Raw genomic sequence first — 24,506 nt, forward strand, 5'->3', positions numbered from 1 at the left:
CCGTTAGAAACTTTGCTATTCTCGTTAAACTGCTTTCTTTAACAACTCTATATTAGACTATTTGAATATTCCTTATCTTACCTTAACATTATGGACCTACCTTCATAACTATGTCTCACAGTGAGGTAGATTACCCATACTTGTTTTAGTAACTAGTGAGAGTGGTAAGCTGATGTGCTGGCCAGTCATTAAGGTTTAATATCCCCTCTCTGCTGAGATACTTTACTCCTCCAGTCCACCCTATCGCTGGAAAGAAAGAAAAAAAGCTGCATCCATTTAAACGCAGGGTTTTGTGAAATCAATGGGACAAACAGGCTGAAGAGAAAGATGTGACCTCACTATGACACTGCATGCGGCCATGAGATGAAGATGGCAGAGAACGTGCCAGGGATGGCTACTCTTACAAGCATCGTGGTCTGTGCTGTTTTACTGGGACAAGGCACCGCCGACAGGACCGGTGAGTGATCCACCAAAATGTTTCACTTAATGTGTGTTTATTATGACATGTTGTTGCATGACGCCGTCTCTAATGGGACTCCTTCTAAAAGGTGATAACGAGGACCAGAGAGATGCCATTCTTAAGGAGATCATTTCAAAATGGATTACGGGAAATGGCTGGAATCCTCAGAAAGCTCCTCCAGAACCAGACAAGGACCCGTCTGTGCACCCTTGGGTGAGGAATATCATGGGAAGCCTAAAAACACTTGGTCTACTTCCCAGCAAGAGCCTGCCTTCGTTAAACAAGCCGATTGACAGGCACCGTCTGTCCGGCTTCCTCTACAACATCTCCCTGTATCTCCAGGAGATGGGTGCTGAGCTGGAGGAGGCACCGGTGGAGCCGGACGAGGAGCACCTGTGGGAGAAGGTGCTGCATTACTTCCTCCAGTCTGAGGGTGGCCGGGCGCCGCCGCGACCCAGCGTGCGAGTGCAGGACTGGTTTATGTCCCTGAGGGGCAGCCCTCACTGGGACTGGCTCCTGGGGCTGCTGCAGAGTCTGATCGGCCTGTCGGAGCGTCAGCCCCACAGGCCACTTTTAACTTTCCTATCTCAGAACTGGAGGACAGTGAGTGCTGTGTTTGAAGCCGCGCTCCAGGCTCTGCTCAGCGGGACCTACGGCCAGGCCAGCGCAGGCCTGCAAGGCTTCATCTGTGCTCTGAAGGGTCGTAGCGACTGTGCCTTCAGTGTGAGCTGGCTTCAGCAGCTGGTGCGTTTCTTGGAAACACGCAACTGGAAGCCGGTGGTCAGTTTACACCCGGTAGGGGAAGGTGCTGAACACAGTAGGAGCTCCAGTGCATTTGGACGTTTAAAGCCCTTCAGCTTGCCTCCTGAGGCCATGAGGCAGGATGGGTTGTTTGGAAATGCCACTCTAGAAGATGCGATGGCCGCTGAGGATGATCCAGACTCCATGCAAGGCTTCCTGCTGCAGGCGTTATCGCGCTCAGGTGGAGGAGAGCGAGGTGGCCACTTGGCACAGAAGAACGTTGCTCTGGTGCAGAGTTTGGATGGGCTGAGGAGGGGCCTCCTGCACAGGGTGGGTAGCTCTGTCTACAGTAACCTGAGGAAGAAAGTCTCACGAGTTACCATGGCGCTGCTTGATGATGTCAGCAGCCTGGTGGACGTGCCGCAGCCCAACGCCCGGGGCCGGTGCTCAGTTGGTGAGTATGTGGAGCATTTGGCCTCAGAGGGTGTTTGCACCGACCAACTCATGAACATTAAACATAAATAAACGTGGCTCATCCCAGAGAAAACCCGGCATCATTACATATTATTTAAGTTACATGCAGTCTCACACAATCTGATTACAGAATAATTTCAAAAGAGTGTCCTTCATTCATAGAATTTTGATGCTTTGCTTCAGAGGATGACTCTGGAAAAAAAGCACTTATACTGAAAGTGTGCCATGAACTAAAATATATCTAAATTCCAAACTAAATATTATAGGTTTAAAATGAACCATGCATCGTTTTAATTGTATTTAGTGTTATCTACAGAGGAAAAACCCTGGGTTTGGCCTCGGTTTCACCTGAAAGACAGTGAATGACACTGCTTTTAAATCTTTAGAATCGTCCTGGCCGGTGAAAGCATCTGTTGATAGCCCAGCTAATCGCTTTATCCTCTCATGGATGTCAGTAACATTATATCTTGGGCATTGTTAGCTGAGCTGCTGTACATCAGGCTTCCTGTGCTGCAGCTTTTTTCACTCATTCACTCTGATTTGCTTTTGTCCTTTTGAAGGTGACCTGCGACAACTGATCTTATGGTAAAGTATTTTACTATACTATATCAATGCAGGCAACATTTTTGACAGCTAATTATTAGCAACCAAATAACCTGCCATTGTTCTGTCCATGCACACGTAGGGGGATCATCCATAATGTGACGTGGAACACTCAGGATTTGGGCGTTAGCTCCCAGGGTCTCCCGAGCTCCCTCCCTTTCCTGTCTTGCCCCACCGCCGAAGTAGAACACAGATCACGACTAACACCGGCCCACTCATCTCCAAAAACAAGCTCCGATCAAAAACACCTTCCTCACCTCCCTACCACACCTCAGCCCGACCCGCCACATACAGGGAGAACCAGCAACAACCAGCAGAGAGAGGTGGAGTTCTCCACCATCGAGATCCTGGAGGCGGCGTGTAATGACTCCATCCCGGGGCTGACCGGCGTCTCCAACTTCACCGTCTTCCTCTACTGTAAACTGTTTGAAGGGGAGAACGGCTCCGTTAATCCCGCCGAGGCCGCGATGGAGCTGGACCTGCACGCCACCTGCTCTGATGCAGCCTGGTACCTGTCTGCTGCCGAGGAGGACTTCCTCTGGGTTCATGTCTGCAGTGAGTTCTTTGCCCATGAATTCAACAACACGGTGTGTGCCAACTCTTCTTTCTGGCTGCAGAGAGCACATCAGGTAACGGAGCTTTTTTGGAATGTTACTGTGTATTTGTGCATTGCTTGTATTTCTTCTACTTATCCAAACTTTAACATCCGCAGGCCGCAGTGTCAAAGGACTATCATGTTTTTAACCTGACGAGTATAGATGACCTGTGTGTGCAGTTGACAGGTGAGGCAACAGAAAGTCCGGTACTGGATGAGAACTGTCTGTCCCAGCTGGGCAGCAGGCTGCTCACTGCCCAGGCTTTCAGACACTGCTTCCTGCCCAACAACTCAGTCCTGATCTCAGCTCTGTGTGGGAGAGAGCCCCCTGATTCACACCAATCCTTGCCAGAGGGCAGCTGGGCCGCGGGGTACTGCTCCAAAATCCACAACTTCTCCCACGTTGACGCAATTGAGGAGACTTGTCGGTACAAGACGTGGGCTGGGCATCACTTCACCAACTCCACCCTCCTGGAGGTCTGTGGGCAGACGGACGGATTGAGAGAGTACATTTGTCTAAATGCCACACTCTACAATCGCCTGTCACGATCAGTGCCGCAGTTTGCTGATTTCTGTGCTGATCTGCGGGCAGAACTGGAGGACAGGAAGTGCCTCCTGCAGAGGTTTTTCGACATGCTCCCGGCGCCGTACGAGTTTGACACGTCGCAGCTGTGTGTGGACCCGGCTCCGCTGCTGGTCGAAGCTCTCCACAAGCTGAGTGTGTGTGAGGTCGAGGGAGGGGAGCGCGAAGGGTTCCTGGTGGCCCTGGGTTACGTGTTGCGAGTCCTGGACTTCATGGTGGGCCTCTCTTCGGGTCTGGATGAGGGGGAAAGAGAGGCGAGGCAAGGTTTGAGTCAGGCCATCCTCCTCTCCAGTCTCCTTGACAACACCTCCTGGGTCGCTCTGCAGCCAGAAGCCTCCATGAGTGTCCTTCACACCGTGGGAGTCTTCCTCCGCAGAGAGCAGAACGCCACTCTCAAGGAGGATCTGCTGAGCTGCTTCAGTGTAAGACTGGCACACTCACACACTCACACACACACACACACACACACACACACACACACACACACACACACACACACACACACACACACACACATACGCACACACACACACACACACACACACACACACACACACACACACACACACACACACACACACACACTCATATACACACACACACACACACACACACACACACACACACACACACACACACACACTCACACACACACACACACACACACACACACACACACACACACACACACACACACACACACACACACACACACACATACACACACACACACACATACACACACACACACACACACACACACACACACACACACACACACACACACACACACACACACACATACACACACACTCATATACACACACACACTCACACACACACACACACACACACACACACACACACACACACACACACACACACACACACACACACACACAGAGTTAAGGGTGAATTTGAACTTGTTTTTTGCTGTTCCATCAGCCCGTCTTGTGGGACCTCATCCGGCGGGACGCCAACTCGTCTGCTCTGAGGTTTCTGCTGCAGGTATCGTGGCCGAAGCAGCTAAATTCACATTAAAAAGTTTCACAACAGATGCACTCACTGAGCTTTGCATTCAGGCTGAATCATTTCATCTCACCAGGAGTACCTCCAGATGCCAAGAGACGGCATCCGCACCGTAGTGATGTCTGCTGAGAAAGATGCCGTGAAGAGATTTCTCTCCCATATCCATCAAAGTTGGGATCAGCTACAAGTTGAAACCGACCAGGTTGGTTTCTTCAGCTTCCAACGAAACACTGAGTGGACCACTAGTGTTTTAATCGGCTAAATGTGCAAGGTTAAAGACTTTACCCCTCTGTTGACTACATTTCTACTATTCTATTTCTACTATTGCACTCTCTTGTGCTGTTTCTGTTTTATTTCTACGTCACGGCCCACGCATAGTTAAAGTTGAATACACACCCGTTTCTGTCCCGCTCTTTGGTTTTCTCTGTCAGGTGTCTCAAAAAGAATTGCAGGCCATGGAAACGATGACCGCTGCTTTCATCCACAAGTTTACCCGAGTGACCCCAGAGTTGTTTGTGGACCTGTCTCAGTTCATCCCCTTCATGTCCGTCTCCGACATCATGAGCTTCCCAGCGTCCTTGATAGTCAACGACAGCGTGTGAGTCACTTCGCCCGCCTCAGCCTTTAGTTATGATATCTTACTGTCTGATGCCAACAGCTTCTGTGTTGCTCCTCAGGTTGACAGCCATTCGTGACCACAGCTCGGGGATGAAGTCACTGCAGAAAAAGGCGTTCGTAAAGAGACTCCTGCAGTCCAGCGTAGTGGGAGATGTCCCCACATGGCCACCGTACTTTCTCAATTCCATCCTCCCTCTTCTACCTTACATCCCAGTCAGTCATTTTCAGAAATTGACATCACAACAGGTAACAATATTTACATGACTGCCATTCATTGGGGTTCTTACATTTGTATAGATGACAAAATAAAGACAAAACTAAAATAAATGACAACAACACACAGGAGCCATATATTTAAATCAAACGCTACGACATTTACAGTCACCAGATCATAACCTGGTTAAACCTGGATGTGAGATTTTGGAGAGAAGTGCTCTCCACCACCATCATCAAAAGCCTTACTTTTTTTTTGTTGCCTTGTTTCAACATTTTATCTGTCGTCTCCTTTAGCTTTCTCCTCTGGTAGAGTTGCTAGGCAACAGCAGTCTGGATGGTGTTAGGGGGCGCCATGTGCTCCGGACCCTCTCCAGCAAGCAGAAGAATCTCACCAGTGATTACATATCCAGGTGGGACCCAGATACTTCATGTTTATGTATGTTTGTCCATCTTTATGATCTGAAGTGCTGAAACACTGACACCCCAACATGTTTCCATGGTGATAGCTCATATACAGAACTTTGTGATTGTCTTTGGTATTATATTAAACTATATTAATCATCTGAGGACATATTAAGATTGGTTTTGTCCCCTGTTGACCAGAGATTACTTCTTGACTTGGCACAGATGTTAGGTCATAGTGTGTTTAGATGTTGATGTGTGGGGCTTTATCAGGTGAATACGTTCTCTGTCTGCTATACAATAAAGGCAAAAATGCCCCAAAAGAGAGGAAAAAAGTGACTGAAATGTGTTTGTGCAGGTTAGGAGTCCTTGCTTGTTATCTGGATCCAGTGGAACTGGGTTCATTTCTTCGTGACGCAGCATCGTCCTCAGCTCTCTGGCAGCAGCTTGCTCAGTGCATGTCCAAGGGGTTCGTCAGTACCAGCGGCAGGGTAAGCACCGCATGTTCTCCAGTCCACTACAGAAAGTCTTCAGCCAATTACCCTCCTCCATGTCTGACTCACTCTGTTTAACGGCGTTTCCTGCACAGCTGTCCTCTTGGCTGATACCAGCCATCCGGACCGTGAACGTCAGCAGCATGACTCCCCCGGAGCTGTCTGCCCTCAGTGCTCTGTTACCTCAATTAGGAGCTTCCTTCCTGCTGTCACTCCCCTCACAACAACTCCTGGAAATCCTCTCACAACCAGGATTACACAGATATTCCCCGGCACAGGTCAGCACGGAGTTTGGGTTTCTTTTCTTGCAGTTATGGATAAAAACTGCATTTCTGCACATTCCTAACTCTAATTTTCGGGGAGGCACCCCAGGTCAAAAGGATAAATTTAAATCGCCATGAAACATCCCCAGCAAATTTTTTGTATCACAAGTTTTCTGAAAATGTATATTTAAATAGAAATTAGGCATATTTTGACCAAATATGTGCTAATTGGCATATATTTCCAGAACAGAAATCGGAACATTGGATGAAGCCAGGATAAAAATTCCTGTTCTATCTATTCATTTAATAAATCATCAATATATGTACAGTGAATAAAAACAATCTAGCAGCAAGGGACCCAGGATGGATGGAAAACGCTGTTTCCCTCTTAAAGTTTCTAGAGAAAATAATTGAATAAACATTCATGAAATATGTGACCTTCACTTAGAAAAAGTGTATATTTTGGTATGCACATCTGTTAATATTTCAATACTTTCCTCAGGCTTTTCAAATGCTATCCAAGTATTCAAAGGACACCACTGTAAGTAGATATTCTCAAATATTCTTTGCTGAATTTCGGCCAACTGCTCTTTCATCACTGTGTGTCCCTCTCTCTGCCTGCCAGCTCACTGTGGACAAACTGTGTAGGCTGAAGCCGTTACTCTCTGGTCTTTCTCCCGCTGTGCTCAAAGACCTCCAGTGGCCTGAGATCAGTGAAGCTGCCCACTGCCAGTGCTGCAGGATGCTGCTAACTGAGACCCAGCCCAGCCACAGAGCCATGCTATACCATGCAATGCAGGAGGTGCTATAATCTGTCTTCAGTAAAACTATTATATTATAGTGTTGGAAAGAACTGCATTATGTAAAAACAAAAAAGTTGAATGTAATCCAGCAGGGTTTCCAGACGTGATCATTTGATCCACATGTGTAGAACCTTCTTTATGCTGCAGAGTTGTTGTGTGTGTGTGTGTGTGTGTGTGTGTGTGTGTGTGTGTGTGTGTGTGTGTGTGTGTGTGTGTGTGTGTGTCTGCAGGCTCTGCACAGAGACGTGCACAACATCACTCAGCAGGTAAACTGTCTATTACCGTTTGTGCCTCTGAGGAAGCTGACAGAAACCTTAAACGGAGACGCGTTCCTGAGAGATGTGGCGTCGTACAGAGACGTACGCTGGTCGCCACAGCAGGTGCTCATTTCCCTTTAACCTGCCTTCGTGTGCTGCTTCACACTCCATCGATATGACTAAAGAAGAAAATGTTAGCAGCTTTAGTCTTCAGTCCCATTAATCTGCAACTCATTGGATACGCTTCACATGAGCCTTTCAGGATATTAATACTCCACACGCATCAGCTGCCATCAAGCTAATTAGTTTGGATGTAGTACAATGGTGTGGAGGAGTGTAGCATGAATTAATAATGGCCACCTTAAAAGGATTTTGTCACAGCAAAGGGTGTATTTCACCTCCAGTTCTCGGCCTAACAAGACCCGAGTCAAATCAATAAAGATCGGCCTTTTCAGTTCGTGGCTTGAAATACACTGAATATATAACCTACAATTTTTATTTAAATAACCTTAAATGTTTCAGTGCCTCGTGTTATTTGTGGGATTCAATACTTGTAAAAAATATGCATTTTAAGTCAGATTAGGAATGTTTTGTGAGGGTGATTTGGGGTTCAACCTGAAAGGTCGTATCAGTGATAAACCATCAGTGCTGCAACCCAGATGGATGGAACAAACTACACTATGGCAACTGTGCTCTTCTTTGGTTTAGTAGTGAGTCTCATGCTCAACCTGCCAATTAATTAACACTCCAGTCTTTGTCTGACAGCTGCACAAAATGAAATACTGACACAATTGGTCTTTTATAGAAACTACAATTCTTATTTGATTAAAATGTTTTCTCTTAAATGCTGTGTCTAACTGATTTGTTTTATTTTATCTGGACAGGCTCAGCTTTTGTTCAAAAAGATCCACAAGTTTAAAAACATCACATGTAAGATGGTGCGGTAAGTTGGATGTATGGCACCGGAAAACGTTCAGATCGACGATTGTAATCACAAACTGAATTAAAGACTCAAACGTCGTAGTCACTTGCAGGTCTGATACATGCTCTGTTTGACTCGTAGGGATCTGGGTCACATCTCCGGTGGAATGACTTGTGACCTCCTCAGGCTTTGTAGCAACCGTACAGATTTTGCAGAGCTGCTCCAGTTTGTTAGTGAGCTGCCTGGAGGCATGAGACCGGCTCTGGTGAGGAACAAATACTCCAGCGCCCCTCAAACTCTTCATCACCGTCTCTGATACCTGATTCATGAGTCTGTTGTGTTTAATTCTAACAAGCTCCCGTGTGTTTTGGCTGTTTTACCAGCGAAAATGTATCATAGAGGAGCTGAGGAAACAGCCTGAAATGAACCTGGGTGCTTTGAGCTCTGGGTTTGCTGCAACTTTACCGTAAGTATCTCCTCACTTAACGGGGTTTATCCAAAGATAACAGCATTTACACTTCTGCTCTGCTCTTCTCCAGCGTGACGATGATCGAGGACATCTCTAATGCATCCTTCAGGGCCGTTCTGGACCACATTCAGGCACATTTTGCTGATTTCCTCAAAATGCCACACTACAAGCAGACAAACTTAGCCGAGAAAGCCGTAACCGAGCTGGTAAAACACCAACATGACCCATTCAAATACCGTGTTTACTGCATATCCGTGCAGGAGTTGACACATTGCTTTATGTTTCAGCTCTAAAAGTGTTGCTGCATGTAAATTAAAACATCATCAGGCTGAATCAGAACCCTAAATGAACCCTGGGGGTTATTAAGGTGATAAACCAGCACCAGCATTCAGAAGTGGAACACCCAGAAGCTATTTCTGGTTAAATTAGATTTCCGGTTGCGTCAGTGATGGTGACTCATGTGTTTGATTTGTATTAACACATTAATGGTGCAGAAAGGACAAACTCAAGTAAGAACACACAGACACACACACACACACACACACACACACACACACACACACACACACACACACACACACACACACACACACACACACACACACAGAGAAGGAAACAGATGGAGGAAGAGATCCAGAACAGAACCGGCTTCATCCTCCCAACAGCTTTTCACATGAGTGAAGTCGTGTCCTGTGGAATCCCTGTAATCCAGTGACTGTATGTGATGTTCTGCAGGGCTCTTCTCCGGCTGAGGGGGATATTGATGGTACCACCCTGGACCTCCTGGGGCCTCTGCTGCCCTTCTTGGACCGGGGCAGCTTGGCCTCTGTGGACAGAGGGGCGCTGGCTCTGCGGCTGGAGGAGATGAGAAGTTTCTGTCTTCCTAAAGAGGCTCTGAAGGATATCAGTGGCGTGCTCACTCAGAAAGATCTGCTCGGGTAAAAACAACAAAAACACACACCTGCACAACACATTTGGAGTTCACCACAAAGCATGTGCGAGACTCCAAATGTCTCCTTATTTTTTTCTTCAAGTAAAGGCTTTTTCCTCGCCCAGCTCTCATGTTAAATACTGTCCTGTGGATCAAACTCCAATCTCAGCTGTGGAGCTTTCCAGCTCCTTCAGGGTTTTCTTTGCTCTCTTTGCTGCCTCTCTGATTAATGGGCCTCTCTTGGCAGGTTTGTTGCAGTGCAATGTTCTTTGCTTTTTATAATGTTGGATTTAATAGTGCTCCATTAGTTAGAGATCGCGGGGACACTATACATTGTACACTGGTGGACTGGATGTAACTTGTAATTTAAATTTGTGATTTAAAATAGTATATTCTAGCCGAACGACCCCTGTTTACAGGACAGCATTGATTCCTAGGAAGTAATGCAAAATACATAAATGTGGCACCTGTTGGTGCAGAATAAAAGGAGTGGAATAGTTTGAGTCTAAAATACTAAAATGCCTGATAGGATTCCTAAGACATGGATTACATAAAACCGCTGTAATGCTAAGCTATGTGTCTGCCAGGGAGCCATCCAAATGGCTGGTTGGAGATGTGGAGCATTTGGGCAGGCTGGTATTTTCTCTCTCAACAAAGCAGATTAACTCCATCCCGCTGGTAAGCACCCAACAGCACCAACCCAAGCAAATAATGAATGTCTTTGCACTTAACTGCCTTTCTAAGATGTGGCATGGTAATGTGTGTTTCCCCTGTGCAGACGGTGTTGAATAAAGACACAGTGGAGCAGATCCTGGTGGGTCAGAGTCGCTGGGAGGACAGTGTGGTGGGTGGAGTCTGTGTGACTCGGTGCATGGACCAGCATCGCCAGAGACAACTGGCTCAGGATCTCATTCGAGGGATTATCAGAGCACCGAGCAGGAGGGCAAAAGGTTCAATACATATTTCATAATACCTTGAACTGCTGCTGGTACTGTGGGTACTTTGTCTGAGGTAGTATTTGTATCAGCGCGCTGAACTCTCTTCGAGCAGCGCCTGTTCCGAGCTGTGCAGACATCAGAGGGACGTTTCCGTCGGCCTGGATGTCCACTCAGCTCGGCCGCATGTCACTGGAGGATCTCAAACAGTGTGTCGACGCTTTCGCTCAGGACTCTTCACTGAGCTCCGAGCAGCGCCGAGCATTGTGGGTAAAACTCAGGCAGGTCAGTAAAACTGTGAAAGGAATAGGAAGTTGAGTTTGTATCAGATCATCATCTTCTCAGAGTTTGACTTCTTCACTGCCTCCAGGCCTTCAGTCCGGGGAGAGGACTGAGAGCGGAGCAGCTGCTGGCCCTCGGCCCAGTGGTGACTGAGATGGGAGAAAGAGAGCTGCAGGACGCCGCCGTCACTGATCTGGGTGTGTTGGCACATCTTGGGACACTGACCGACTGGAGCCCAAAGAAGGTTTAGAATTTTTCATTCTGATGTAAAACTTCAAGTGAAGGGAAGAATCCTGAAGCATTATTAAAGTTTCTACTTTCTTTCTTTCTTAATAGATGAGAGTGGTCATTTTAAGTATGATGCGGAAACACAAACTGAAAGTGGAGCAGTTAACGGCTGTTGATCTGGCAACGTTCGGCCATCTGATGTGTGGCCTGTATCCCTCAGAGATCAGAAGACTGGCTCCCTATAACCTCAGGTGAGTCAAATATCTCAAGTAAACTTCCTCTGACGCAACATTAACAAGTGTAATCGTAGGCTCACACTTTGTTATATGTCATCAAATATAACTGTGACATAAAATACAGGTAAAAGGCATCCAAATGAAGATGAACATGAATAAAGATGGAAATATGTTTTATTTTTACATCAACCTGCCCAGGGACTAAAGATGCAAATTAGCCACTGGCTATAATCTAGCATATTTACATGGAAATGTTATTATTAATATGCATTGTCCCTGTTTCTTTCTTTTACAAATAAAATACAAATATAAAGTCCAAACAGGTTGACAGATATTGCTTCATTGTAGGTAGTTAGTAGATTATGGACACTCGCTTTAGATTTCAGAGCGTAACTCATAGATATCACATGCTAACAGATGCTAACAGCAGTAGGCTTACACACTCAGAAAACATCCCCATCCCCTGAGGAGGATCAAACATGTCCCCCTCACTCTGCAGCATGGCCGCTCTGTTCCTGCGGGAGGCGTCGCTGCCGTGCTCCGAGCAGCAGATGGAGGCGTTGACGAGCCGTTTGTCCAGACCCGAGGCCTTCGGTCCAGTTAGTGCTTGGGGACCGGAAGTTTTCACTGAAATTGGGACATTGGCAGGTACAGTAGAACATAACATCCCTGGAGGGTATCAAGTTTGTTTTGTCATCAACAGTTTTTAATCATTTTCTTTTGAAAAGCGAGAGGGGGGGAGGGGGGGAAGAGAAGACAGATTTTGGATGGATAGGTGCAATTAAAAATATCCCTGAGGGTATAAAAGTTTGGGAATAGTTTTCTACTTCCTGTGACTTGATATGAGGAACATCAATTATCTGACTAGACAGTGTTTGTGTCTTTGTCCAGTGGGTCTAGAGGACATGGAGCTGTCAGCGCTGGTACAAGAACAAATGGAGGGAATCACTCCTGAAGCCATTGCCCTGATGTCACCGAGAAAGATGGCGGTGAGTTTTCACCCATGATTTTATGACTTTTCATTCAGGCTACAGAACAATGGCTTCATTACAGAGGCACCTATGAGTGGCACCAATGGTACATTCACATGTAACTTCCATAACATATATAGTCCCATAAATGGGAGGAAAATATAGAAGATTAATGATGAATTCCATTTATCTGCTGTTGTGAATGCTGGCTCACTGACTGGAATAGAGCCGAGCCATTGCTGATGCTAGTAGGAGTAATACCTGTGCTTTTGACATGTCAACATTTTAGCTGTGAAAAGTCCCTATAACTACTGTGAACATATATTTTGTTTTTGTATCATAAAATGATCTACTTTGTGGCAACAGTGGGATTTTTAATTAAACATGGGAGCTATCTAATTTGACATATTCTCCCTCACAGTAATTGCTATTTATGTAATGTTTGTTCTTTCCCTTCTGTGTGTGTGTGTGTGTGTGTGTGTGTGTGAGACAGGTGGTGTTCAGTGCAGTTCAGATGTCGTGGCTGAGTGTGGAGCAGGCGTGGGCCGTCTCTGAGGAGCAGTGGGCAGAGCTGGACGCCGAGCAAAGGCACGCCGTGGGACTCGCTCGATACGAAGGAGACGTCCTGCTGGAACTGAGAGGTGAGTCTCCAAAGAAAAAGGATGTTGGATGTCCTTTAGATAACCTCCTTCTGTTATAGGTATGGAGTTTGTGTATATATTTGTATTAGGGGGATAGTCCACAAACCAATATGAGTGTACGGTTGTGTGTAGGTGATGATAAATGCTGTTTGTCTGCTCCCACAGGGAGAAACTCGGCTCCACAGGCAGACAGGTTCACTTTACCCTCACTAGCTCTGTACTTCTTGTTATGGCGACTCATTTAATATACTGGAACAAATGTAATTGCCCCTTGACCTCCCTTGGTAACATCATATTTGTACTTCAAATAAACATTTTGAACCGTTCTGTTCCCTTACTGCATTGCTCCTTTCATTCACATTGCTCTGTTTTGTGCTGCAGCTTCATACTAATACGTGTATGTACTTGTACTCTGAACGTTCAGAGGAACCGGCGTGATGATTGACAAAAGGGCTTTCCAAACTTCACAGGAGGATCAAGCAAACACACCTGAGATGATATTTCCTTTAATTAAATAAAATGTAAATATATTGAAACTGAAGATGAGGGTCTAAAAAGACCTTTAAACTCACATTTATTTATAATATCTGTTGTCAAACTTGCCTGCCTACTGAGATGTATACTTGGTGTATTTCATCAAATATAAACTCTTTAAACTTTTACAAGAGATTATCTAATGTGTTGAAAGCATATTTGTTTTATTTGTTGTCATAAAAGATGTAATATTGAGGGGGAAGATTTCATATCTGAATGATTTATTGACTGGCCTGCCGTAGCTATAAGTCTAATGATTCACTAATCCCTCCGGATGCTGCTGCACGCATTTATTTTTCAATTCTTGAGTGTGGGACTGCATTCCAGATGAGAGCAAAATGCAATTATTAAAATCAGTCTATGCAATGTTACTAAGCTGGTAAAGTACATAGTGGAACCCTTAAGCTTTCAAGATTTGTAACTTTAAGGAACAAAACAAGTAAATACTTTGTGACCTGACTATTCAGTACTAGTTGCTTATTTTTAAATATTCAAGGCAGCAAGGAAACTATTATGTTCAAGTGCTTTTATATGTATTTTAAGAATGAAAAAACAACAACAGAGCTTGATAATTAAGCATGACTGTGTCCGTTTACAGGATACTGGCATGCTTTTATCATACTGCAGTTAAAGGTGAAATGAAATGGGATCCAGGGACTAAAGGTAGTCTCAGCATCACGTGAGAATGTAGAAGGAACCAGACCAGAGTACCAACCAGGCAAAGCAAGCAACTGCCCCAGGGCATCGCCCCCCAGGGGCTCCAAGAGCCCAAGGCTTGCTGCCTGGCAAATTGTGTTTTGGTAATTGTATAAATTGCCCATTTGTTAAATAATCTGACCCAATAAGTACAACCTCAAAGGTGTATTTTTGTATTTTTTTCTTTCAACAAATGTACTTATTGTAAGTTGTTTTAGACAAAAGCGTCCGCTAAATGTAAATGAAAATATGATGCCTATTTCTAATTCAATTTAGCTTTGATCAAATGAACCGTCTGACACGCAGAAACCCTGGAATTAGATTTTATTGAGGTGACAGGGTACATACACACTGCAGGGAGGGATGTCTGAAGGTCAATATAAGATTTATGTTTTGGCCTCATTCTGGACATCTATTAGTTTTAATTTTTTACATAAAGAACTAGATGGACATATACGATGCAATGCCGCTTGTGACCAGCAGGTGGGGATGTCGCAGCACTGCTGGACGGTAAGTAGGTGTCGCTGCGTCTCCGCTTCGTCCACGGCCGTGACGTATTTCCTGGGGCTTGTACGGACCACTCAGTGGTACACCAGAGGGGTATCATGACTATTTATAACCAGCAATTCTCGCTTATCAATTTTTCAGTCGCTCCAGCGTGCCTTCGTCGGTCGTAACGCCGCGGTGCGAGACAACAACGAGCCGGGGCGAGCAGGATGTGAAGGGGAGCTGGTAAGTTGAGCGGATTGTAAGTTTCCCGTCTGCCCGAGCTTGTGTGTGTGTTTTTTCACTAGTTTGGGCTGCGTGCTCGGCGAGTTTGCCGCCGGTCTCCCCGGGACCCCGACACCGGACAGGACGGGACCGCTCGTTGTTTTATCGATCCCGGTTGCTGTCAGTTTGCGTGTGTGTCGGCTCCCGAATAGAGGGGGGGGGGGGGGGGGGGGGATCACACACACACACACTCACGCCGAGGTGACGTCGACTACGCCGCGTCCGGTTTCTGTGGTTGTTCCGGCGAAAAACTAGTGTGCTGTTCGTGCTTCCACGGCGCTCGGTCGGGAAACGAGTAGTAGTATGTGAGGTCGGGAATGTCCGTTAGGGCTGGTTGAGAGAGAGGAGGAGGAAAAAAAAGAGGAGGCACCTGTGAGAGACGCGGAGCAGGTCAGCCCACCGCCGTGTCAAGTTTACGTGGATCACGGCGCGGTTCCGTTTCAGACACGACGCCGCCTGAGCCACCGTCGGGAAGGAACCGAGCCGCTCCGAGCCGCGCTGCGACTACGTGTTGTTGTCACGGACTTAAACGGGAGAGGTGAGTCAAGCCGACCCGCCAGCTCACTCCTCTCAGCGGAGGCACGTAAACCCCTTCACCCGCGTCCGAATAGAGAAGTTTCCTCATTTCCTCGACTGTTAATTCACGTCTGTTCCCCGTTAGGACACTTCACTTGTTGTCGTCTACACACGTACTCTTGTTATCCTGACCTTTGACATCAGGAGAAATCAGTGCAAGACAGCTGGTTTTGTTGGTTTAGCCTGAGCTGACTTTTTCTTTCGTTACACCTAATTTAAAGATTGTTAAACTATGAATTCCAACTTTCTTTGAAAGCACCATGTCACAAGTACAATAACTGAGCTTCAGCTGTTTGGTGTCACAGAAATAAGCTTCCTCATGGGAGCTGACCTGTTTGTGTTGTTTGTGCTTCCATCTTACCCAACACTGTAATTTTAGCTCTCCGGTGAGGCAACGCTGAGCTGTCGATCAATACGGATAAACACTAAAACAAGGCAGTTTAGCACCTTGCGTGCCATTACACGCACCGAATAACAATGTCAGGCTGCCTGCTTGGTACAGTATGCTGAGATGTTAGTGAGCACCGCCTACGCAGCTCGGTGAAGTACTAGTACTCCTCCTTAACTGGAGAAAACTGAATTTAAAAAGGGGGATAACTCTCCTCTAGGTAGATGAGACTAGCACATAATGTGGAAGTCTTTATGTTTTATGGCTGAACATTGCTGCAGGAAGTCTGGAGGAGTAGGTAGACTGGGTCAAAACAAATGTAACACAAAAAAAATCCTATTATATTAATAATAATAATACGACTTACTTCGCAAACATGAATACAAAAGACATTCAACCCTTTATGAGCTACACTGATGATGTCATGTTCGGCCACAGTTCCATCCTTTTTTTTAAAAACACTGATGCTGAGTAGCCGGTATACATTTTTCTTAAATAACAAGCCTAATGTTGAAGTGCTACGCCACCAGAGATGGGTATAAATCCACTCTTCAACCCTTCATTCAGGAAGGCAAACATGGCGAAGGAGGCTTTGGTTGAAAATCGATGCTGTTTGTTGGCTTCTCCACGTTCTAAATAAATAAATAAAGGCTGTCATGTTCATTGTGACAGGATCTGGATTTATATAGTTCTTACTCCTCAGTGGTGTTCACTTTCCCACTGTTGTTGTTTCTTGTGTTCCCCTTTAGTTTGAGCACCTGTGGTCTTCCAGGTGAGGCTCCACGGTGCCACTGTTTTTTTGTTTGTCTGTTTTGATGACGTGTCATCCAGAGGCTTGCATCAAATGTGCAGAAACGCAAAGAGACGTAAGCAAATAACACAATTATTTTTTGCTGTTTCTGTTTGGTTAAATCTTATAAAGTTATCTTATTGAAAACCTTAGCGTATGAATCTCTATACCATATGTATCACTTTAGTTTTAACATCAAATATTCATCACAACCCAGAGGACGGAATCCAGATCTAAAGTCACACACCGATACACACCGATACACACACTGATACAAGCTCCTTTAAATTAAACGTATAGGTTGTTTGAGGAGGACGGGCAACTGGTTGAACACTTAGGAAATATTTGTACTTGTACTAATTTATACTTGTGGAATACGTTGCTATGATGCAGAATTGTCAGCTGTTAACCATTTTAAATTCAGATTCATCCAACAATTCAACCTTGAGCGCAATTTTGAGAGTAACGAGCCAAAGGTGTAAAAACCTCATTTGGAAAGCAGTAGGCCAAACGATGGAAACATTTAAAGTGTGCTCTTTGTGACCACAATGATGTGAATGTTGGATTGTTTCTGGTAATTACACTAAAGACCGCGTGTTGCAAGATAGAGGCTTTGTGAAGTCGGCCCACGTTTGCTGTAGAACGTCTGTAATCAAGCGTTCCTTCAAACCAGAGGAAAGAAGGATGTTGCAGATGGAGCGAGTTGTCTGCTCCTGCCTGTGTAACACTTGCTCACACTATGAGGGGGATGTTGGTGCAGTAGTGATAAACCCAGTTTTATTCTGCCATGACGAGACCTTCAATTGCATCACAAAAGAGCTGAGCTTCAGGAATCATTTGCAATACTTTGCTGCAAATGCACATTTATTTTGAATGCTGTTTATGGCATATTTATTTTACCTCATGTTATCCACATTATTACTGTCATACACACACACACACACACAGCTGGCTATTTCCCAACCTCCGCCGGGCGTTCCTGCACTGAGATGCTGTTTACGTGTGCGTCACGTTGAGAGAACCAACAATAATCACAACATATTCACGGTGTGAGAAAAGGCTTGTGTGCATTTAAGTTCATTGTTATCACATTAAAATGTAAGTAATAAACTGATGAGGTGTAAACTGTTTCCTTTTTAAACCGTTCTGATGAGTTCTGTAATGAGGCTGGTATTATCCTCTTGGGTTTAATGATACTTGGCTAATTATAATTTGCCGTGGTTTTTCCTGTTCTACTTGTTATCACGGTCAGGCATATGGTATCATTATGGGAAGTCTCTAAAGACGGCTGGCTTCTCCCTCGTCTCGGTCAAGTCGCTGGGCAGTCGTTACGCCACGGCGGGATTTTCGTGCTGACGTTAAACAAACTGAGTGGTTGAGTTCCCGGATGAGGTCACGGCATCTCGACATAAAAGTCTGTGTCAGCCTGGAAATCAAACAGAGGTTTGGAAACATTCAGCCTGTTTACCTGTTGCACTGAAGGGCAGAGGACACATTTGAGTGAGTTGTGCTTTCTTTTTTTTTTATTGTTGGGCCATTTTCATTGTATGCCGTATGCTTTAGTCGTGAACAGATGACAGAAAAAGAGAATGTTATGTTGATCCATATCCTATTCATTCTGTATTTAAATAGACTTAACAGCAGAATAGAAGCATTAAAAAAGGTGGTGGAGAGATTTTGGTCACTTACGGCACCTAATCTGTGCCATTTGGTTTAATAGTGCTTGTTTTATTTAAACGGTTTCCGAGTTCATTTGAGATTGAAACTTATTTTTTTACTCTACCTACGAGGGTCTTAGTAAAAAGGTTTGTCTAATTGTATGTGTTAAGGATGAATGTCCCAGCTGCCTCTAAACGCATCGTTCTCGCTGCACAAACAGCTCAGGTACATTTGAGGGGCTTGTTTGTTCATGTGGAGTGTGGCACAATGGCCCAGCGGGTTAAAGTGGAGTATTTTTCTCTGTTAACTGGATGGCTGACACAGGAGAGGAGACCGAGTCCAGGAGAATAAATGAGACCGCATACAGCAGGAAAGAGATTGGGAGCAGTGTATTCAGTCCAGTCCGGTCAACCCAGGGCTTACGATGGAGTTGGTTTTGGATAATAGTCTCAAGGCCAGCTGACCCTTCTGGCTTGAAACAACAGTTAAGAGGCAAAGGGGCAAACAATTGCACCATGAGCTCTGGCTTCTGCAGCTATACTCGTATGATATAATGTCCTGTCTTATTCATAAGATCGTTTTTTCTTCCGGCTTGGTGATGACATGAGACAGAAAACTACCACTCAAATCAGTGTATTGAATGCTGCACTTAAACATTTTCTCCGACGCTTTAAGGGAGTTTGTTCAGTTCTGGCCGCAGCCATTCAGCGGCTGTCTCCGGCATTTAAACTCCACCCTCGAGTGTCTACTTCCCCCCGTAGTGAGGCCGACTGTGATCCCTCAGCATCCAGGGCGTAGTTTGGCTCTTCCAACCACACTTCTCACCTCTGCTGGCAAGCCGGTGCTCCAAAGCATTTTCATTCCGTAAGCTTCATCCACTGTGTCCTCCCACAGGAGTGTAAACGCCAAATGTTGCTGCTGTGTGTCTGACCACTACATCAGGCCGGGCCTTGATGCCCACTCTCTGCTTCCTGTGGGATTATCAGATGCCTGTATTTAGCCGGGGTGTAGTATGCCCGGTCCAAACTGCCGTTAGGGTGGCTGTTCTTCCTCAGGAACAAAACGATCAGATATTATATAAAGTGTTTTATGATTCCATAAAGTTCAGATTTGAGTGATGTGTTTGTTTCCCGGTGGATCTCGACCTGTCCAGGATGTACACTCGTCTTTTCACTTTTATGATCACAGGAAATGTCCCACCACTGTAAACATTCGGCTCTCCAAACTTTGCGGATGTGTTGAGATTCATCGTGTCCATCTCTTCTTTTGCTTCCTGTCAGGTGAACTGTGACTGCCCCCCCCTTCTTCGTCTCTCTCCGTGCACCTGCATGTACCGTGAGCGGCCCCGGCCCGTCGGAGAGGCGCTGTGCTCGGAGACTGTGCTGCACTAGGAGAACCCATGGCTTCTGGCCCTCCATGTCCCTCTGTAGGCCGCAGGCTCAGGCTGCTGGAGTTGCTGCTCGGACCTCTGCTGGTCTTGCTGGTTTCTGGGCTGGAACCGGCACTGGGTGAGAAGGTCTTCACCAACACATGGGCAGTCCAAATCTCTGGCGGTCAGGAGGAAGCTGATCGTATTGCCAGTAAACATGGGTTCATCAATAACGGACATGTAAGTAAAAAGCTGCACTTTTGCACGTTTTTTTTCCTCCTGTAGAGGTATAATGTTTCCATATAATGAGACAGGCCATGGACGATACTGCAGCTTTATATGGAAAATAAAACCAAATATGTTTTGACTATGCAAATATGACTCGGCGCCCTCCTGAATGGTTGCATTAAAGGAGGTGAGCCTGCTGCTTTTATATGCAGTGTGCCCTCACTGTGTGTAATATCTGCCTTGTTAATTTCTGAGTTAGAATATCCCATCAATATCCAGATGTGCTCATTTATATTTATTAAGAGTTTATGGTTCTTTATTATTATCTTAAAGTTCATTTTATTGGGGGTTTCCTGTTTGCTCAGCTGTCCCAAGAGCAGTAGAGTATGGCTCCCTTTTCCCCCACTGTTTTTTCCATCCAAAGTCAAAACTCTGAAATTCCAGATCGCATTCCTCAGTGTAGTCGTTTGCAGTGAAAACCAATTTTGTGTGACTGTATTGTGTGTTGTGATTACATCGAGTCAGTGTCATAAAACTGATCTTTTACAGCTGATTCAGTTGTATTCAGTGGTGTTACAAGAAGCAAGGTGCTTCTGTGACGATGCACTGATAAAACATGTCTTTGCAATGGATTTTGGTTATTTATTTTGGTGGACTGGTTTTGACAATAGTCTGAAGCCACACATTCACAGCTGGGAACAGATTCAAAGACTTCCTTAACCTACAAAGCTAGACAGATGGCTGATAACTCAGTAAGTGCTGCTCAGCATCCAGCAATTGAGTAAATGGTGGAGAAAACGCTGAACGGTAGTTTGATGGAACTGTGGCCCCTTTTGGGTGAAATGAAAAAAATGGTGGACAATTTCCTCGCTCATTTAGGCTGACATTTGTGTGTAACAGCCGAAAAGGAATGGATGAAATGCCAGATTCCTGTGAAACTGGATAGAGACGTGGCCATTAGTAGGTGTGGAAATTCCTCGATTTAAGATTGATTGCTATGCGGTCGTGAACAGTTCTGCATCTATACTGTGACAGGATGTAACCGGGGGTTTGGTCTCCTTTTAGCTCAGTGCCAGTCTTTACTGTGCATTGCTGTCATTTACTTTTTTAAAGCTGAAATTCAACTGTGATGCTGTTCTGTGTGGAGATGGAGTGACTTAAAGCAAGTAAGACTGGAACAGCTATGAACAAGGAGAGGGCTGCTAGCTGCTAGCTTTATTCATACAGTGTGAGATACCACAGGCAATCAGGATGTGCCCTGTCTTAGAGCTGCTACGCTTTGTGAAAACCTGTTTTTTTGGTGAATCACAAAGATTCTGGTCTTGAAAGGATGCAGCTAAAATATTATTCACTGTTGTAGTCTTGGTTTTGAATGCTTTCTAAATTAATACGGTTCATAAAAAGTTAAAGGGGTTCAGATTTATCTGGTTGCTTGTATTGATTGATACAAAAGTGCATTAATAGAGAAAAGTGAGGATGCAACACATTGAGAATCATTGTACATTTGAATAGTCGATGGGTGAACCAGTTTAATTGTGAGAGCAGATTAAGATTCACACCTTTTAGTGAAGTGATGTGAACTGAAAATCACACGGCTCTGAGATCTTTAAAAATAGTAATCAGACGGTTCAAAACGTATGATTTTTATCTCCTGACTGACGAGAGTTAGATTGGGTGAAGATGTGTTTTCAGTCGACTTTGTTTTGAGGGTTGGAATATTAAGATGTGCTTGGCCTGCAGTTTTCCAGGAACAGTAGGTGTGGCGGCGGTGGTGCATGGAACAACATTTCCTGTGTGTTTCTTTTATTACTTCCTGCTTGACATCCATGCAAAGTAATTTACCAAATTATCCTGCAACATCTCATCTCTGCTCCATTTAATAAATGAAGTTTTCAGCAGGACTACAGTTTTCTTTTTTAAAATCTTTGTTGGCCATACAGTTACTCTTTGTCTTATGTCAAGTCTTGAATCTTGAAAGTGCTTGAGGCTGACACGTTACTGCTGATTCTTCTTTCATCCAAAAAATCATTAAATGAACGTTCCAGTATCTATATGCCTATGTTGTACTTTAATACTACTTTAAATAGGTTTTTTCCATATGTGACATTCAACAGATGACATTTCGTAGAGGAAATATAGACGTAGTATAGCATATAAATATAACATAAGACTGTAAGAATAGTTTTCTGATATACAACAAGTCGTTGTTCATGCACATATTTAATTCCATAGCCTCAGCACTATTACAGGCACCGTGGTCCGCTTTGCAGCATTTGGTCTTACTGGTCATGACCAGGAATGTTATTTGTGCTCTGAGTCACAGCATGCAGACTAATGGGTAATCCTACTCACTTAAATCCTTAAACTATGTATTGCCTGTGGAAAGCGAAGACTCCAGACAACACAATTACACCCATGTGCGAGCTGTGGTTTGGCCGGTCTCGGCAACTTGCTTCAAACCATTTAATGATATTTTGAGGGAGGGAAAACGGACTATTGTTTCTGACCAGCGCTAGCTTGACGAGCTAGTCTAGACACAGTGTTTTAAGATGGAAAAACGGCAAAATTGTCTCACAAAGCAAGCTTAATAAAGTTAGCTGGATAAATGTGGTAAAGCCTTGAGCTCTCTCAAATGTGAAACTCAAGTAAAAACAGATGTTCCAGGTTTTTACTTGAAGCAGTTCTTCTTCTTATTAAACCGACTTCATAAGCTAGATCCCTGTGCTGGTAGACATCTGTCGGTTAAACCCCAGTTAGGATCCACCGAGGACCCTTACCCGAGCTGGGACGTGTTCTGTAGAAGCAACCACCTTGTGCTCATAAGACACCCAGTCTTTTAAAAATGCGCACTCAGATTCAACCTCAGCATATTCGGACAAACGGAGGCAACCAGCCTGTGTGCTATGATCTTCCCCCACATAGTATGAATCACTTTTACAAGCATACCAACTCTAAAACCTTTACAAACACTACGAACACTTGACCCATCACTGTTGCCATATAGTAGGAAAGAGCGATTTAGTTTTTATGGTTTAAGTATTTTGCAAATGCTAGCCTCATCTTTATGGTTTTACATGGACATGCACCTCCTGCACTCAGCTGTTGATGGAGAATAGCAGCAGGACACTAATGACAGCCACTGTGTAGTATCGTACAGACATGCCAAGTTTTATTTATATATAAATACATGCTAGTTTTCTAATATAATATGTATGTCTTGTGCTGTATTGGTTTCTACTGTAGTGTCTGCTTAAGCACTGTATTGATATCGTAAGGCCACATAATTTGTAAAAACCTCCCCAGGGACTACAGATCAAATCATCTCATTTGCTAACTCTGCCATGTTTACATCCAAGGAAACTAAAATGTTAACCGCCGTGCTCTGTCCTCTGTTTGAAATATCAAATGGAAATTCATGTGACGGAAAACTATTAATTGTGAGTGAGAATAGTTAAAGAAAAGTTATTCCTCTACATGGGCAAGTTAATCCTCTACATGGGCAAGTTAATCCTCTACATGGGCAAGTTAATCCTCTACATGGGCAAGTTAATCCTCTACATGGGCAAGTTATTTCCCTACACGGGCAAGTTATTTCCCTACACGGGCAAGTTATTTCCCTACACGGGCAAGTTATTTCCCTACACGGGCAAGTTATTCCTCTACACGGGCAAGTTATTCCTCTACACGGGCAAGTTATTCCTCTACACGGGCAAGTTATTTCCCTACACGGGCAAGTTATTTCCCTACACGGGCAGGTTATTCCCTTACACGGGCAAGTTATATCTCTACACGGGCAAGTTATTTCCCTACACGGGCAAGTTATTTCCCTACACGGGCAAGTTATTTCCCTACACGGGCAGGTTATTCCTCTACATGGGCAAGTTATTTCCCTACATGGGTAAGTTATTTCCCTACATGGGTAAGTTATTTCCCTACATGGGCAAGTCATTTCCCTACACGGGCAGGTTATTCCCTTACACGGGCAAGTTATTTCTCTACATGGGCAAGTTATTTCTCTACACGGGCAAGTTATTTCCCTACACGGGCAAGTTATTTCTCTACACGGGCAAGTTATTTCCCTTACACGGGCAAGTTATTTCCCTACACGGGCAAGTTATTCCTCTACACGGGCAAGTTATTTCCCTACACGGGCAAGTTATTTCCCTACACGGGCAAGTTATTTCCCTACACGGGCAAGTTATTTCCCTACACGGGCAGGTTATTCCCTTACACGGGCAAGTTATTTCTCTACACGGGCAAGTTATTCCTCTACACGGGCAAGTTATTTCCCTACACGGGCAAGTTATTTCCCTACACGGGCAAGTTATTCCTCTACACGGGC

At 44.9% G+C, this 24,506-nt stretch overlaps 2 protein-coding genes across 4 annotated transcripts in view; both read left to right on the forward strand.

Moving 5' to 3' along the window:
* The first annotated feature begins 323 nt into the window (after positions 1-323).
* Positions 324-13,472, forward strand: LOC311011382 (stereocilin). The gene is made up of 29 exons (XM_084006292.1): positions 324-457; positions 549-1,655; positions 2,236-2,260; positions 2,361-2,907; positions 2,991-3,878; positions 4,402-4,464; positions 4,562-4,687; positions 4,917-5,083; positions 5,163-5,349; positions 5,614-5,729; positions 6,080-6,212; positions 6,311-6,493; positions 6,981-7,019; positions 7,104-7,280; positions 7,512-7,661; positions 8,423-8,481; positions 8,602-8,725; positions 8,844-8,926; positions 9,000-9,135; positions 9,665-9,867; positions 10,448-10,538; positions 10,639-10,810; positions 10,911-11,080; positions 11,166-11,321; positions 11,414-11,556; positions 12,041-12,189; positions 12,433-12,530; positions 13,006-13,153; positions 13,319-13,472. Exons 1-29 carry the CDS (start codon positions 364-366, stop codon positions 13,396-13,398), a joined length of 5,814 nt encoding a protein of 1,937 aa, XP_083862418.1. The 5' UTR covers positions 324-363; the 3' UTR covers positions 13,399-13,472.
* A 1,454-nt stretch (positions 13,473-14,926) lies between these two features.
* Positions 14,927-24,506, forward strand: part of furina (furin (paired basic amino acid cleaving enzyme) a) — a 76,003-nt gene continuing 66,423 nt past the window's right edge. Inside the window, exons 1-2 of one of the 3 annotated variants that reach the window (XM_084011406.1) lie at positions 14,927-15,115; positions 19,848-20,176. In XM_084011406.1, the coding sequence (XP_083867532.1) occupies positions 19,967-20,176 (210 nt within the window). In that variant the 5' untranslated portion in view covers positions 14,927-15,115; positions 19,848-19,966. Of the gene's footprint in view, positions 15,116-15,436; positions 15,693-18,321; positions 18,409-19,847; positions 20,177-24,506 lie in introns of those variants that run through there. The other 2 variants (XM_084011407.1, XM_084011408.1) reach the window with 2 other exon arrangements.

This window comes from Eutrigla gurnardus, assembly GCF_963514095.1.
Source record: "Eutrigla gurnardus genome assembly, chromosome: 1".
Classification (NCBI taxonomy): domain Eukaryota; kingdom Metazoa; phylum Chordata; class Actinopteri; order Perciformes; family Triglidae; genus Eutrigla; species Eutrigla gurnardus.